The sequence below is a fragment of the Pterocles gutturalis genome, unplaced genomic scaffold (assembly GCF_000699245.1).
Source record: "Pterocles gutturalis isolate BGI_N339 unplaced genomic scaffold, ASM69924v1 scaffold809, whole genome shotgun sequence".
Taxonomy (NCBI): Eukaryota; Metazoa; Chordata; class Aves; order Pterocliformes; family Pteroclidae; genus Pterocles; species Pterocles gutturalis.
Genome location: NW_010127766.1, coordinates 1 through 14,458, shown reverse-complemented (window position 1 = coordinate 14,458; position 14,458 = coordinate 1). Strand labels below are relative to the sequence as shown.

General features: G+C 52.2%; 1 protein-coding gene across 1 annotated transcript; it reads left to right on the top strand.

Annotated features, from left to right (window-relative positions):
• Positions 1–380: 380 nt before the first annotated feature.
• LOC104466048 (DNA-binding protein SMUBP-2-like) lies at positions 381–14,060 on the top strand (the record flags this gene model as incomplete). Its single annotated transcript, XM_010079357.1, has 6 exons — positions 381–550; positions 1,545–1,737; positions 2,449–2,546; positions 9,196–9,359; positions 9,749–9,940; positions 13,920–14,060. Coding segments are annotated over 6 exons (958 nt in total), but the record flags the coding sequence as incomplete, so codon positions are not given.
• Positions 14,061–14,458: the final 398 nt, after the last annotated feature.

Sequence of the window (14,458 nt, the reverse complement as noted above, 5' to 3'; positions counted from 1 at the left end):
GGGACAGGGCTGCTGTCACCTGTCCCCTCTAGGAACCCTGCTGAGTCACTCCTGTCACCTGTGGGCAGCGTGCTGTGGCAATGCTGCTGTGCCCACTCCTGTATACCCAGCACAGCCCAGTGGGAAGCCCACCCTTCGGGGCCTGCTCTCCCCTGTGGGCCCAGGACGGGGGGAGGAAGCCCACATACCCGGGTGTCACCTCACCTCCAGGCTCTGCGGGCGTCACCGTGTCCCAGAACAAGCCCGCGGGAGCCAGCTCTTCACCACGCTGCTGTCTCTCTTGCCATCGTCCTTCCCCGTCTTTTCCATCTCTTCCCCCTTCACCTTCTGCTTTCTCGTCTGAAGTGTTGAAGGTTTTCACACCTGTGTGTGGTTTCCAGGGCGTGGCAGGAGAGTGTCTCCCTGAAGGAGCTGCAGCGCAGAGGCGTCTGCTTGCTGAAACTCCAAGCTGCCAGCCAGAGAACCGGCCTCTACGGACGGCTGCTCGTGACATTTCAGCCTAGAAAATCTGACGCAGATGCTGAGCTGCCCTACAACAGCTTCGGGCCCGGTAAGCTTTTTACAGTGGGTGAAGAGATGACCAGTGTCCTCTTCCTGACACCCTTCTAATGTGATGTCTGTACAGACAGAACAACTGAGGCAAAAAAGGAAGGGAGAAAATGTTATGGCTGCAAGATGAATCTAGAGAAAACCGGCCTCTTTTCCCCTTGGCTCATTAGGGACACGTACGGTGCAGCAGGAAATAGTGCCGGTGATTAAAGAGCTGCCTTTCCTCCTCCTGAGTCCATAGGAGCAAAGCCCTGCTCTCTTGTCATTGAGGGTCTCCTGGCATTCTTTGTACAAGCCAGTGTTCATGCCTGTGTCTTGTGGTAGGTGAGGAGCTTTTGCCTTTCATTACAAAACCGAAAGGGGATTTTCCTCTTCCTTCCTGAGCTGCCATATTTCCTCCCTTCCCTGTACTGTCATCTTTGGCAAGGAAGAATTATGTACGTTGTTGTCACACCCAGAGTTCCACTGGAAATAAAGGTACTAGAGGAATACAGACTGAGCAGCACTCCAGCCAGTGCCCTTTTCACTCCTGTCTCGCCCTCTGCCATTGCCTCCATGAAAACACGGCCAGGAGTGTGAGACCTGAGCTGTTCCGGTAGCTGAGGAGGGCAAGGACGCTGTCTGCAGGCTTACTGCTTTGACTGTGGCAGGACGTTGGCTTTCGGAGCAGCTCTGTCTCTGGGGAGCACTGCTGGTCTCCACCCCAAGATCTGTGGTGTGGGGGGTCTGAAGGCAGCTGGTTAGTTGCTGTCGGGTGTCTCCTCACTTGCTGACTGTCCTTTTGCTCCCTCTGGCTGTGTGCTCCGTCAGCTACGAGAAGGATGTTCTCCTTCGTTCTGGGCTTGACACAAGCGCTGAGCTGGGCAGGAAACACAGGAACTGTGGTTAGTGCAGCGGGTCCTGCTGTCTGAGCTTGATCGCTGCTCTCCCCAAAAGCGCTTCTTTTCAAAAAGTTTGCCCCGCTTCACGCTCTCTCTCCAAACTTGTCTTTGCAGGGGACATTGTGGGCCTTTACGACTCAGCTGGCCAGGGCGATGCGGTCTCCACCGGCATCGTCACACGGGTCACCTCCAAAGCGGTGACTGTTGCCTTTGAGGAATCTCGAGATGGCATGCTGAGCTTGGACCGTGAGAGTGCCTACCGCCTGCTGAAACTAGCCAACGATGTCACCTACAACAGGCTGAAAAAGTAAGGGCCACGGGGCTGCAGGTCACGCCGGGGCACTGCTCAGGGGGCCAAAGCCCACTGGAAACTGCTATGGTTGTTCTGGAAAGGCTCTTCTGAGGCAGATCTCTGCTTACTTCACTAGGCTTGGTTTCTCTTCTTTCCGATCTTATTCCTCCTACTCCGATAGTAGCTCCACTGAGGGGAGGTAGCCACCTTTCAGAGGTGCCTTTGTTTTTCTGCTGGCTATCGCAGTCACCCCTACTGAGATAATGCAATTGGATCACAACAGCCTAAATGTATCTGCCTGCTGGCTGGCGTGGTCCCACTCCTTCTCCCTCCCCACCCCTCATCCCACACCCAGTTACACATTTTGGTCCCATGTTGTATCACATCTGGTACTCACTGGATTCTGCGTAGGACCTTTTCCATCCTGGCAGGAGGAGTGAGCAGCTCTCTGCTGAATTAATGTGGTGAAAAGGCTCAGCCCAGGGTCTGACTGTACCAAACTGGAGTAACAGTGGGGAGGGGATCGTGGCCAGTGTAAGGGGGGGGTGTGTGAGGGCTGGGGGGTGCAGCAGTTAGATGGGGTTAGTCTGTTGTGGAGTAACATTGTTCAGCTTTGGAAGAGTTGACTCTGTGCCCACAGCCTGTGGTCACTGGGTCCTGAGGCACGCAGGGTTCTCTGGAGGGGGTCATGCTGTGCGTGTAACCTGCTCTTTTCTTCTTTGGCAGAGCTCTAAATGCACTGAAACAGTATCACGGTGGTCCAGCCTCTGATCTGATCGACATCCTCTTCTTTTCTTCTGATCCCAGCGCATTCGGTGAAACAAGTAAGGATGTTTCTTTGTATGACCTTATACCAGACTGGTGGCAGGTGCTGGATTATCTCTCCAGAGAAATTCCCTGCACCCTTAGGGTCAGAGCCCCTGAAGCTTCACAGCCCAGCAAATGCACCGAGGCTGTTGCTGGTTTGAGTCTGCCTGTGCAAAACTGAGAGTTTTGCTCTTGTAAAAACCCTTGTCATCGCCAGAAGAGAGGCTATTCAGCTGGATAACGCTCACTTTTCTCAGAGTGTGCCAAGTAAAGCTGAATTCTGACATAAACCAGGCAGGATTTGTGATGGGGGAAATTTGTTTGCACACATTCATGAGTCTGAAATCCAATTTAGTTTATGAGGCATTTCTTATTTGCTTGCTGCTCAATCCCATCCATAAACTTCAAAGATCAGAAACTGCCAGCGCTGCTTCTGTACTGAAAATCCAATAACTCTGCCTTCATGGGAATTAAGTGACTGCGGAACTACTGCAGTTTGAAACAGCATGGGAACACTTGTATTTTTATTTTTACAGCTTTCCAGTTGTGTTCAGTCAAGCTGGAGATGTGCAGGCTGCTTTGGTTTCATCAAATACTTAAAACCTCACAACTTGGTTTTACCACCAGCTGTCAAAAAAAATTGCATATAAGTAGAATCCCCTTCTACTCAATTCTTTTTTGATGCAAGTCTTTGGAAAAATAAAAGATGAAATTACACAGCTTACCCTTTCAGAAAAACCATGGGGAAACCAGAGCCTCTGATCAGCAGAACATCCGAGTGCTCAGCAACTGCTAACAAATATTACCCCTCGACAGAAGGGAAGCATCAGCTGAACTGCAAACATGAGGGGATGAAGGCAGAGGGTGGGTTAAGCTGCCCAGGAGGATGGGGCTGGCAGCCGGTATCTAAGCATCTAAGCCGTGGAGAGCTCAGGTCTTTCCTCTCACCATGGCCGCGTGCTGCGGGTGACGCCACCCATCCCTGCCTGGTTCCTGGTTGGCCAGGGTCTGCTGGGTTTCCTCCCCGCCACAGCTCCTTGTGCTCTGTGCTCGCTGGTGCAGCTTTTCTCTGACTGTGATCTCAGAATCTGGCTGTCCACAGTAGTTTGCCTTTTTCAGACACGCTCCCGTTCCCCTGCAGTCTGCCTTCAGGCTGGGCTTCCTGGGATGAAGAGTTCATGTTAGTGTGAGTCCTGTCTCCATAGTGGTAAGCACTGAGCTTAGGCTGAGACAAACCTCTTCGCCTTTTGGCTACCCAGGGGCCTTGGTGTGCTCAGGTTTTTAATATTAGATAAAAGAATTAAATTTTAATGAACTTTCTTAGCAGCTTCAGCTCTGCCTTTTCCCTTCTAGTAGCAGAGCCGCCTCTCTAATGAAGAAAAATTATTTTTCACCAAATTGCTCAGATGTGCCGAACTGAGCAGAGAGATGGAGTTTACATCTCCCCAGCCCCAAGAGCACTGACTGATGGAAACATTCAGCCACATCAGACAGGCAGAGGAGATGCAATATGAGAAGGCAGCATATCACCTGAGAGCAGCAAAATGCTCCGGCAGGGTGGAAGGGCCTTCCGTTTACCTTGTCACATTACAGCTCCTTTCTCCCCAGCTAGAAGGATGTCACACTAGCCAGGAATCAAACAATCATGACTTTCAATCGGTCCTGCAAGGTGCCTGGAACGGCCAGCCTCCACTGAGTTGAACAGGAGGGCACTGAACAGCCAGCAGGATAGATCCTGTCATTTGTGCTTATACGATGGCAGGTGCAGGTCCCCAGGTGTCCCCTACACTGTAGGACATGGGGGGTGTCTCTGCAGGTAGCACAGAAACTCACACACGCATGGGCTCTGCAGAAGGCAGCACGTGTTCCCTGGGTGCGTGCTCTGATGTGGAAGGATAGCAAAAGCTCTCAGCATTTCAGGCTGCTGCTTGTATGTGCAGCAGCAGGCTCCTAAATCTAATTTTTTTAAGTGTGGGGAAAAAATTAGAAGCCTCATTTTTCAAGTGTGGGAGTCTCAGGGCTTTTGGGTGGGCTCTGATGCCCCTGTGCGTTTTCATAAAGCAATGTGGGCACTTGATATCAAATTGATGAAACTGGCCAGCAGGTTCAGGTGCTACGGGGGCGTGGACTGAAAGGACAACACATGACAGCAAGTCTGTGCGAGCTTCATGTCCTCAAGCAAGCAGGCTGGAGCCGCTCGGTCGGGAGTACACAGTGCAGGGTTGGAACACAGAACATTCACCAGTGCCACTGAAAGCGGCGAGACGCGGTTCTTCTTTCCAGCAAAACCAGTGGGTCTTGGTGCGGCTCTGCTCTGCCAGTGCTTCCTGCTGGTGGCTGTTTCCCAACACGGAGCCTCATAATCTGGAGGGAAAAGGGAAAAGCCTGGTTTTTCCCCCAAAAGGGTCTCTTCAGGGCATACCCAGATAGAATGACATGAGCTTTGTGGCTTATCTGCTGAATAGCTTTTAGTTGCTTTTTTTTTTTTTCTGTGATCTTCTCCTGACTGGATCGCAGCTGCCAGGGTTATCTTGGGAGAGCAGGCTGCCAAAGGCCATGCCCACAGGATCTATATTAAAGTCTGTGTCACCCCAGGAGGGTGCCTAAATCCAGTCGCTAGCTGATTAAGCGTCCAAGGAGTCCGGTAAAGCCAACAGAAACATGGTTTTGAAGTAGCTGGTGTGGCTGGTGTCTGACAAGCACGTGATATTGGCTTACTAAAAAAAAACATCAGTATGCACAGAAGGGTAATAATGACAAAGAGGATTTAGTGCCCTTTTCCCCAGCTCCTGGTGGCTGCCGGAGTTGCTGTTGCTGTGCCGATTTGCACACAGCTGTTTCCCACGGTGTCAGGAAAATCCTACTCCCCACTCAGGATGAATCCCTCCCAGTAGTAACAGGTACAGGCAGAGACTCCCACTGGAACAATGTCCTGGAGCACATTTTTTAGGAGTGAGCTTGTGTAAGATGGTTATCAGTAACTGGGGAAAAAAATGCCAGGCTTTGGACCCGAAGCAGCCTGAAGTTAGTTTGTACCAGGCTTCTCATCCCCTGGTCTTTACAGGCAGCAGGAAACCTCATAGCTGCTGGGTTCTCACACCATCGCTGCTACAAGAGCTTGGGCTGCCCCTCTGAGTCCATCCAGGAGCACGTTCAGGCTCAGGGCAGAGCAGGGACAGGCCTGATAAATGTTTTGGGACCTGAACCATGAGGGACAGCCCAGGGCTTCAGGTTTGATTTGGGAAGTTGGCAGCTGCCCGTCGGCTGGTGAGCAGCAGGGGTGTGCTGGAGGCTCTCTCCTACACAAAGGGCGTAGCTGAAACACTGCTGGAGATGGTGAAAGATGTCAGTGCCCTCTCAGGAACCCGCAGCCCTGCGTGGCCGGAAGGATTGTGCTCGCTGGAGTCGTGCACTGAACCTGTGCTTTTCATCTCCCGAGCTGCTGGGGTTGTGCACAGGTTGAGGTGTTACCTGTAGCACTGCACACCCGACCCAAGTCCCTTCAAAATACAGCTCTGAATAAACAGCCTTGGCATAACACAAACCCATGAGACAGGCTCTGGGAAGAATAACCTGGGGAGCAGCCGAAAGGATGGGATCTGCAGCTAAGAATGGGACTGGTCCCCACCACAAAACATCTCCAGCCCTTACCTTGCTGCCTCCAGAAAGGCACCAAGAGGGAAAGTAAGCTTTCCAAAAGGCAAACTCTGACCTGAACAGGGTTTCTGCTCTTGTCAGACTCCCTGGGAAGGGAAATTCAGAAGCCCATCCGTAAGAAGTGCTCTGCTTGGCTCCCCTCCACTTGGACCTGCACTCACGTCCCAGAAGCATTTAGCACTTTCACACCAGAGATCTCCTACAAGAAACCCTTCCCTGCCCACCGCTGCAGTCTCGCAGCATACACGCAGGGATCCCTGCACCCATACGTTGCTGTGGACATATGGAGAGGCTGTGCTTGCCAGCAGAGGCCAGCATTGCTCCGCTTGCTGTGTGGACACATTCCCTTTCCTTACAGAAATAAGATTTTGCCTGATTGTAGGAGGAATCCTGTGCTGATCACTCCGAGCCACCAGCTCTCTCCTGTATTCCTGGTCTAGAAAAGGTGAGCGGTGTTCATCACTGTGCCCAGACACTGTCTGGCTCATTGCTCATGCAAGTGCAGAAGGCATGGCTTTGTAGATAATTATGCCTATTGCTGTAAAAAGACATTTGCAAAGAGAGAAAGAAGAAAAAAATCCTAGTTAAAAGTTGGGGCTGTCCCCAGTGACAGCCAACCCAGCAGGGAGAACACCGGGGAAGCACCAGGAACTGCCAGCAAAACTTCCTTGGCCATGCACAAGTCACTCACAGAAATCCTCACTGCTCCTTGTCCCTCTGCTGTGTGACACCTCTTGTCACCAGAGGCCATGAAGAGGCCCCTGAGATCCTTGGGAGCACTGAGCAGTCCCAACAACTCAGAGCTGTCTCATAAACTGCTCCATAGGGAGAGCAGGGACAGTTCCTCCTTTCAGGCTTCGTTCCCCACCTGGGTTCTGTCCAGTGTTGGCCGCAGTGGGGTTGTACTGGAGAGGAGCTGGCCACGGGGTCTGGTGTGCTCCTGGTGCCTGTGCACACCAGTGATGAGGAATATGCTCTGACAGGTACATTGAGAAGTGAGAGGCCTCCAGCTCTGGAGAACTTCAGCTCTTCCTCTTGGGAGGGGCTGTTCCCATCCGTGTTTGGTGCAGGAACCCCTCTCCTGGACTCGAGGATCACCCTCCAACCCCCTTCTTCACCTGAACTGCTGGGATTGTGCAAAAAAAGGGTCTCAGCTCTTGGAAGTGTTGTTGGAGGACCAACTGTGGTGGCCAAGGTGATTTGTTTGTTCAGTGCTAGACTCATAAATCAGGTTGTGCATCAGGGGCTGAGTTATCCGACCACCAGCGAGACCCTGCCAGGCCCCAGGATGCAGATTGACCTTCATCGCCTCTGCGGTCTGCCTCGAGGGGGCTGAGATGGATGGCTTTGGGCAGAGCTGGTGCCACAGGGCTAGAGCTGGGTCAGTGGGTGTCTTCTGGGAGCATCTGTGCACATTCTAAACCAATTGCTCATCAAGCGCTCTTGGTCCTGCATTTCTTCAGGTGAGCCTCCTTTGAGCCCAGCTGGTGGAGAAAGAAGGGTTCAGAGGCCCCCCAGCACCCCTTAGAAGGCTCTGCCCCCCTCCCCACCACTCTTGTGCCTCTGTTCTGGGCTGGGCATGCTTCCCAGCCTGCCCACACAGCGGCTCTTGGCAGCGTGCGATGAAAAGGGAAGAGGGCGGGCATGCGCGTGGAGGAGCCTGCGTCTGATCTCATTCCTTCAGCAAGGAAATATCAATGACTCCTACCTCCTGGCTGTTCCCCATCGTGGGAAATGCCTTTTGGTTTTTAAGCTATTCTTTCTTGTTCCCCAGCCCATGGGATGCTTCCTAGTTTTCTCTCAGTCGTTAGCACACCGACTCAAAAATTAGAAAGAAAGCAAGAGGCAGGTTAACAGGAGAAAGCACCGTGAGCCCTGTTCCTCTCTCCTCACCAAGCGTCTCTTTAGCAAACCTTGTTTAACCCAGATGCCTCAATTCGTCATGCTGCTTCAAAAGTCGGTGCCAGAGGTTACAGGGGAGTTGCAGACGAGTTAACCTGCCTAAAACCAGGAGAAAAACTTTCACGCTTTTAATCAAGCCCTTAATGCAAAGATGGAGATAAAGCACATGATGCCCGGCAGGGAACGCTGCCCAGAGATTGTCTTACATAAGCTTTCATGGGAACATTATTTTCGGTAAACCTCAGTGTAATGAGTCATCATCTCTGCTGTAATTAACTTCCATAATGAAGAAGGAGATTAGCAGCAGGATTACAGGAGATAAGGATAAATATGTGTTTAAATTAGCTAAATCTAGGGGGTAAAAAGCAGCTTGTGAGAATTTGGTCTTCTGCAGTGAAACAGATTCTCTTGTAATGCAATTTCCATATGCTTTTTCCTTTCTGATCATTAAAGCCCAAACTCATTCTAGTGTTCAGCACTTATATTGCTGATTTTTATCTTTTTCCTGCCTTCCTTTCCAGTCACTGTTGAACAATACAGGACTGCTCTTTTCCTCGCGCAGATGCAGTGGTTTTTTCTGCTGCGTTATCACTAGTGCTGTGTTGGGTTTGTAACTGGAACGGGAGCGATTTGTTTGCAAGATCAGCTACTTCCATTCCTCCCTTTACTGAGGGTTTACTAAACATGCGGGCTCACCTTTAAAATAAACCCTGAGCACCCTCCAACACCCAGGAGATCCTGCACGTTCAATGCGAGTAAATCCGCCTTTAAGTGCTGAAGAGCTCAAATACAGACTGGCTGCGTTCACAATGGAACGCTTGCTCCTTCTGCAAAACAGCAGCGTCGGGGAGAGCAGGGGGAAGACAGATGCAGGATGGGCAGCCTGTTCGTTTTCAAAGCATAACGAGCCTTATTTTTACCAGTCTGGAGTCTTTTAGCCACCTAGGTAGTACACAGTGTACCTCCCTCCCCAGAAGGTTATTCTCATTATCAGATTGATTTGGGCTAGCTGCTGAGAGCTGCTTATTTGTATTCATGGATTTGTGCTTCTCAGCAAGCACCCAAGTTGGGGCTGAGGTCCAAGTGAATCTTCTGCTGTCTCCCCAGAGCCTCTGAAGCTTTACAACAACTCACTGGATGCGTCGCAGAGGGAGGCTGTCTCCTTCTCGCTGGCACAGAGGGAGCTTGCCATCGTCCATGGACCACCTGGCACGGGGAAGACCACAACGCTGGTGGAGATCATCTTGCAAGCTGTGCAGCAAGGCCTGAAGGTGAGTGGCAGTGGCAGGACTGTAGTGACAGCGATCCCTGGGTTTATTTTGCAAACTCATGGGGCTTTGTGGCAGCTGGAGCAGGTCCAGTAGCAGTCATGCTACACTGCAGTCTGGGTTGGCTTGCAAGGACCAGGGAGCATCCCTGTCAGCTGAAATTAGGGGCAAACAGAAACTTCAAAGCTCAGGTTTGGTGTTCATTGAAGACCCTGTGCTTCAAAGCAGGGGAGAGTTGCCTTTGGTGTCTGGAGGCTGGGGAAGTGTCAGTGGTTTATCCCCAAGAGATGTGTTGGTCTCCCTCCCTCTGCCGAGTGTCTTCCTGCTTGGACGCTGTTGTTCCAGTGTTTTGTGTCCTTGGCAGTGGCAGCGCTTGGTTTCTCCCCGTGCAGGTCCTGTGCTGTGCCCCGTCCAACGTTGCCGTGGATAACCTGGTGGAGAGGCTGGGCTCCCGCATCCTGCGGCTCGGCCACCCTGCTCGCCTGCTGGAGCCCATCCAACAGCACTCCTTGGACGCCGTCCTGGCCCGCGGCGACAACGCCCAGATAGTGGCGGATATCAGGAAGGACATCGACCAGGCCTTTGTACGTGTCCCCGCAGCACGCCACGGGTGGGTTACCGGAATGCCAGCTCTCTAGATTAGCAGCGCCTGATCTGCTAGCCAGGCAAGCTGTTTGTCTCTAAAACTAACTGATAGCTCTGCCACCTCTTGCACATTGTTAGAAGACAATCACTACAGCCAGGTCCTCTGGGTTGCCCCAAAATCTGTGGCTAGAGGGAAGTCACAGTGACTAGTCCCAATGTGAGCCATGGGCAGTGTGCAGCCAGCCTGCACCTGTGGGTTCAGGGCACCATGAGCCAAGAGGGATGCTCCCAGTCTGGATCTTACTGTGTACAGGCAGAGGTAAAGTGCTGGTGGGCACAAGCCTCTCTTTGTGATCAGTCAGCAGTAGAAAGGCAGCTTCAGGAGAGAGGAAAGGAAAAATAGCCTCGTGCAGGGGACTGGCAGGGACAGTCGGAGATGCAGGTGGCCTGGATTCATCCCATTTACCCCCATTGGGAGGCTTTTACCCCGGCCTGGAAGGAGCTGGGGTGCAAGCCTGAAAATTTTAGAGATGGGGAAGGCTTCCAGCCTGAAAAGGTGTCTCGCAGAGAGCTCTCTGCCAGGGGCTGCCTGAGCCTCCTCAGCTGCCTGCCACCAGCTCATCATCGTCTGGTGCAGAAGGAGCGGAGGGCAGAACTCCTCCTAGCTGAACACCTCAGGGAAGTGGCAAAATCACAGTCATTACTGCTGCGTGGGGGGACGCTGCAGTGCCCTGCTCTCCAGATTATCTGGCATTGTTTGTTTCTCTTGCTCTCTGGTGAAGAGGATTGCACATTCACATCATTAATTCACTTCCTAACAAGATGTCTGGCTGTCCTGACACTCCCTCCCACTCTCAGCCACCTCAAGTAGAAAGCAGAGTACATCATAAAAATGGATCCTTAATTTCTTCTTTCACAACCTAATTTTCCTAAACTTAATTTACAAAGTAGCTCTTTTACTTGAGATGATAGGTTTTGATACTAATGAGGGATTTTTTCAGCTCCCCTTCTGGTGGCATTGTCCATTTTGCAGATGCCTCGGCTCAAGAGAGATCCTGTCTCGATCAGAGATGCAGGAGGGCATCTTCATACCCCTGCACACATGCTGTGTCATACTTGCCCAAGTCTGTTACCCTGCCCTTCAGTGAGGCACTGCACGTTTGCTTTTTAAATGATGGAGACCAATCATGGCTTTCAGCTCCAGGGACATTAATCTGCAGCCACCACTGCAGCAGCAGCTCCAGTTCTCCTAAATGTGGTTATGCACCATCCGGTGCTTCCGCTGCTGGGTGGCTGGGGAAGTCACTTGGCAGGTGAGTTGTTCCTGCACGGAAGGGAAGGAGAGGGCAGCTGAGGGCTAGGTGAAGCCGTACTTGTAGCTGAGAGACAAGTTCACAAAGGGGATGCGCTGATCCTCCAGGATGGAGACCTGGCTGTAGTCACAGCTCCACACTGAGTCTTTTGCTTCTTAATTTATTTTGTGTCTTTCTCACTTGTGGTTAAATTTCCCTTTCCTCTCCTTGGGAGGCACTTTGAAAGACGAGAGGAGGTTTTTTTTTGCACTGTTGATTTTCCATAGCAGAAGGGAAATGAGGGAGAAAGCAGAGCCTTCATCACTAAGATCTCCATCTGCTTCCTCCCTAGAGCACAGGGTACGTGGTGATGGGGTAGGGACTGGCCACCAGTGCTTGTTCTGCCCCGAAATACCAAACAAAAACCCAAGAGCTAACACACTGCTGCAGTGCAGCGTGCAGAGCAATGCCGTGAGCTGCCCACATTGGCATCTCTTTCTTTCTTTCTCAGGGCCGGAGAGAGCTCACCTCTGGGGTCCCATCCCTCCCTCATCCTGCCTCAGTTGCTCCCCTGCAATGTCCCCTGCTTGCCCCTGGAATAATTCCTCCCTTTGTCTACTCCAGATTTTGACTCTTCTCACTCCTTTCCTTCACCACTACCCCTACCCCCAGGAGAACTGGTAATGTAAACAAAAACCCAGGCTCTCTTTGCACACTTTCTACCCATTTTTGTCTCCTTCCCTCACGTGGTCAGGCTTCAAGCTTCGCAGGACCTCAGCTTCTAGAGGCTCTTTGCATCGACAAAGGCACAGCCCCATAGCACCTGAGCAAGGACGGGAGCACAGGTCCGGTGACGTTGAGCAGGGTCAGACAGGATTCCAGGTCTGCAGGCAGCCTAGGACAGAAACCAGACCCTATAGGGGGTTGGAAAAAGCAAGGTCTGCCCTTAAATGCAGCTCCCAGACCAGTGAGTGGGTGGGTGGGGGCCAAACGAGGCAGGTCATTACAATTAGAGCCTGCTGGCACCCACAGAGCCCTAACAAGGCGTGGGTGGGATCCAGGCTCACTCTGTCAAGCAGTATTTGGGGCTGACAGACTCTGGTACCTCTGGACAGGGCTCCCTGCTCCCTTGACTGCTTCCAGAGCTGGGAGTGTGGTGGATGTGTGGACTTTAGTGTCACCACAAGCACCAGAGAACAGTTCCTGTTGTTAATTTACCAACTGGGTCTATCGTGCAGCACAGACATTACACTTGGCCCTACTGACACCATCAGTTCGCTGTCTAACCTTCCTCTGTTCCTAGCAGGCAGACAGCGAGTGCTGCTCTGCTCTGTCCCTCCAGCGCAGTGACCATCAGGACTGGCGCCCACCCTGTCCCGTTAGAGCGAGCGAAGGACAAGGTGCCTCTGGGATCGCGTTGGCTGTGTGTCTGTCTGTGATCCCTCCTCCTGAGCCCCTCAGCCGATTCTGGCTACACTTGACAGACACGGAGAGCTCTCACCGGTATTAAATACCTACAGGTTGAACCAAAACAGGTGGCAGAGCAGAGGAGCAAGACCCATGAGGCTGCAGTGCGAGCTGAGCCGTGTCAGACGCTGGAGAATCCGTCCATACGCAGGGGGATTATAGGAACCATTGGGTCGTATTGGTTTGGCTGCTTATAAAAGCTTCTGTCTGCAGCTTTGTCAGCTCTCTCAGGTCATCAGCCTTACCTCCAAGGATATAATCCCAATTTCCATCAGAGGCTGTGGGTAGCTTTCTCAGCTCTCTCAAGGTGACTTGCAGTGAAGGAGCTTGGCCGTTGCCTCGTAGCTGCGGGTCTGTAGCTGGGGAGGCACCAGCAACCAGTGGTGATGATTTGATGTGTTAGATGTATTTAATAGGCATTGCAAAAAAAACCCACGAGCCTGTCTAGATATTGCTCTGAATCATTTACAGCAACTCAGAGACGCCTTTTTAAAATGCAAAGCCGCCGCTTTGGCCGGACACGGCGCGGTCAACCTGGGGAGCCCTCCTGCTTCAAGGGCACTTGGAGCCAGAGGGTCCTGCTTCCCCAGAGCCACGGAGCAGAAGGAGATGGGAATCCTGGATCCCCACCCAGCAAAGGCACAAGACCCTTCTTCCCATCAAGCCTCATCACCGTTGTACATTACTCCCTGCTTTGTGCCCAGATGCTTTGACAAGTGCACAGACTTGGCCGGCTGCTGATCTCTGGGGCGTTGGGAAAGTACAGGGCAGAGCAGGAGCGGCTGCACAGAGGATTTAAGGGCAGGGAGTCACTCTTCAACACTTCCCACTCACAATTCAAGACTGTCAAAATGTGCAGGCAGAGGAGTGTAAGCAGGGACTGAGAAATTGCTGTCTGGACCCCGAGTGATGGTGTTCCTCCTGATGCTCCCTGGCAGTCCGAACGGCGGCGATATTCCCTCAGAGCCTGGGGCTGTACTGATACAGCACAGGCAGAAACACTCTGTATGCTTCAAGCAACACTGATTGTGGAAGGGGCTTTCTGGCAGGGAGAGGGAAGAGAAGCCGAGGCTTCCTGGGCTGGTTACGATGAGCTGAGGTTTCACTGTGGACACAGAGAAGCTGTGCTGTATCTGGGTTCTTTGGTGTTCCAAGAAGCTGAGCATATCCCCAGGACTAGAAACAGTTTTCTCTATCTTGATTTTTCTATTTTTTTTAGGCAAAAACCAAAAAGGCTCAAGACAAGGGAGAGCGGAGCCATTTTCTCAGTGAGATCAAGGCCCTGAGAAAGGAGCTGAAGGAACGAGAAGAAGCTGCCATGGCTGCAGCCCTCACTCATGCCAGCGTGGTCCTCACACAGGTGCGCGAGCCCCTTTTCTCTGCGGTGCTGTACCTCCCTTGCCAGGACTCACGTAAAGCATGTGCCCTGCAATGCAGCATCCTGCCGGGACAGGAGGGAGACTCATTCTTCCAGCTGCAGGCTCCTGGGCGTTCAGTCGAGTTTGCTGCCGGCTCTCAAAGCCCTCCCCAGGGGGATTCTCCCTGCCTACCGTCTGCCACGCGATGTTGTTGTTTAGCAGAGAATATAGGTCCGGAATATTGGTGTGAGCCCATCTTTGTGAGTTCTGAGGAGGAGCTAAGCTTTCCGTGAGTAAACAAGTGCCTCCGGAGGTGTGCAGTCTGCTTATTGATCTCACAAGTCATGTGGGGTTGCTTTCCTGCCAGGATGATTTCCGTGACGGATGGGATACAGCCCGT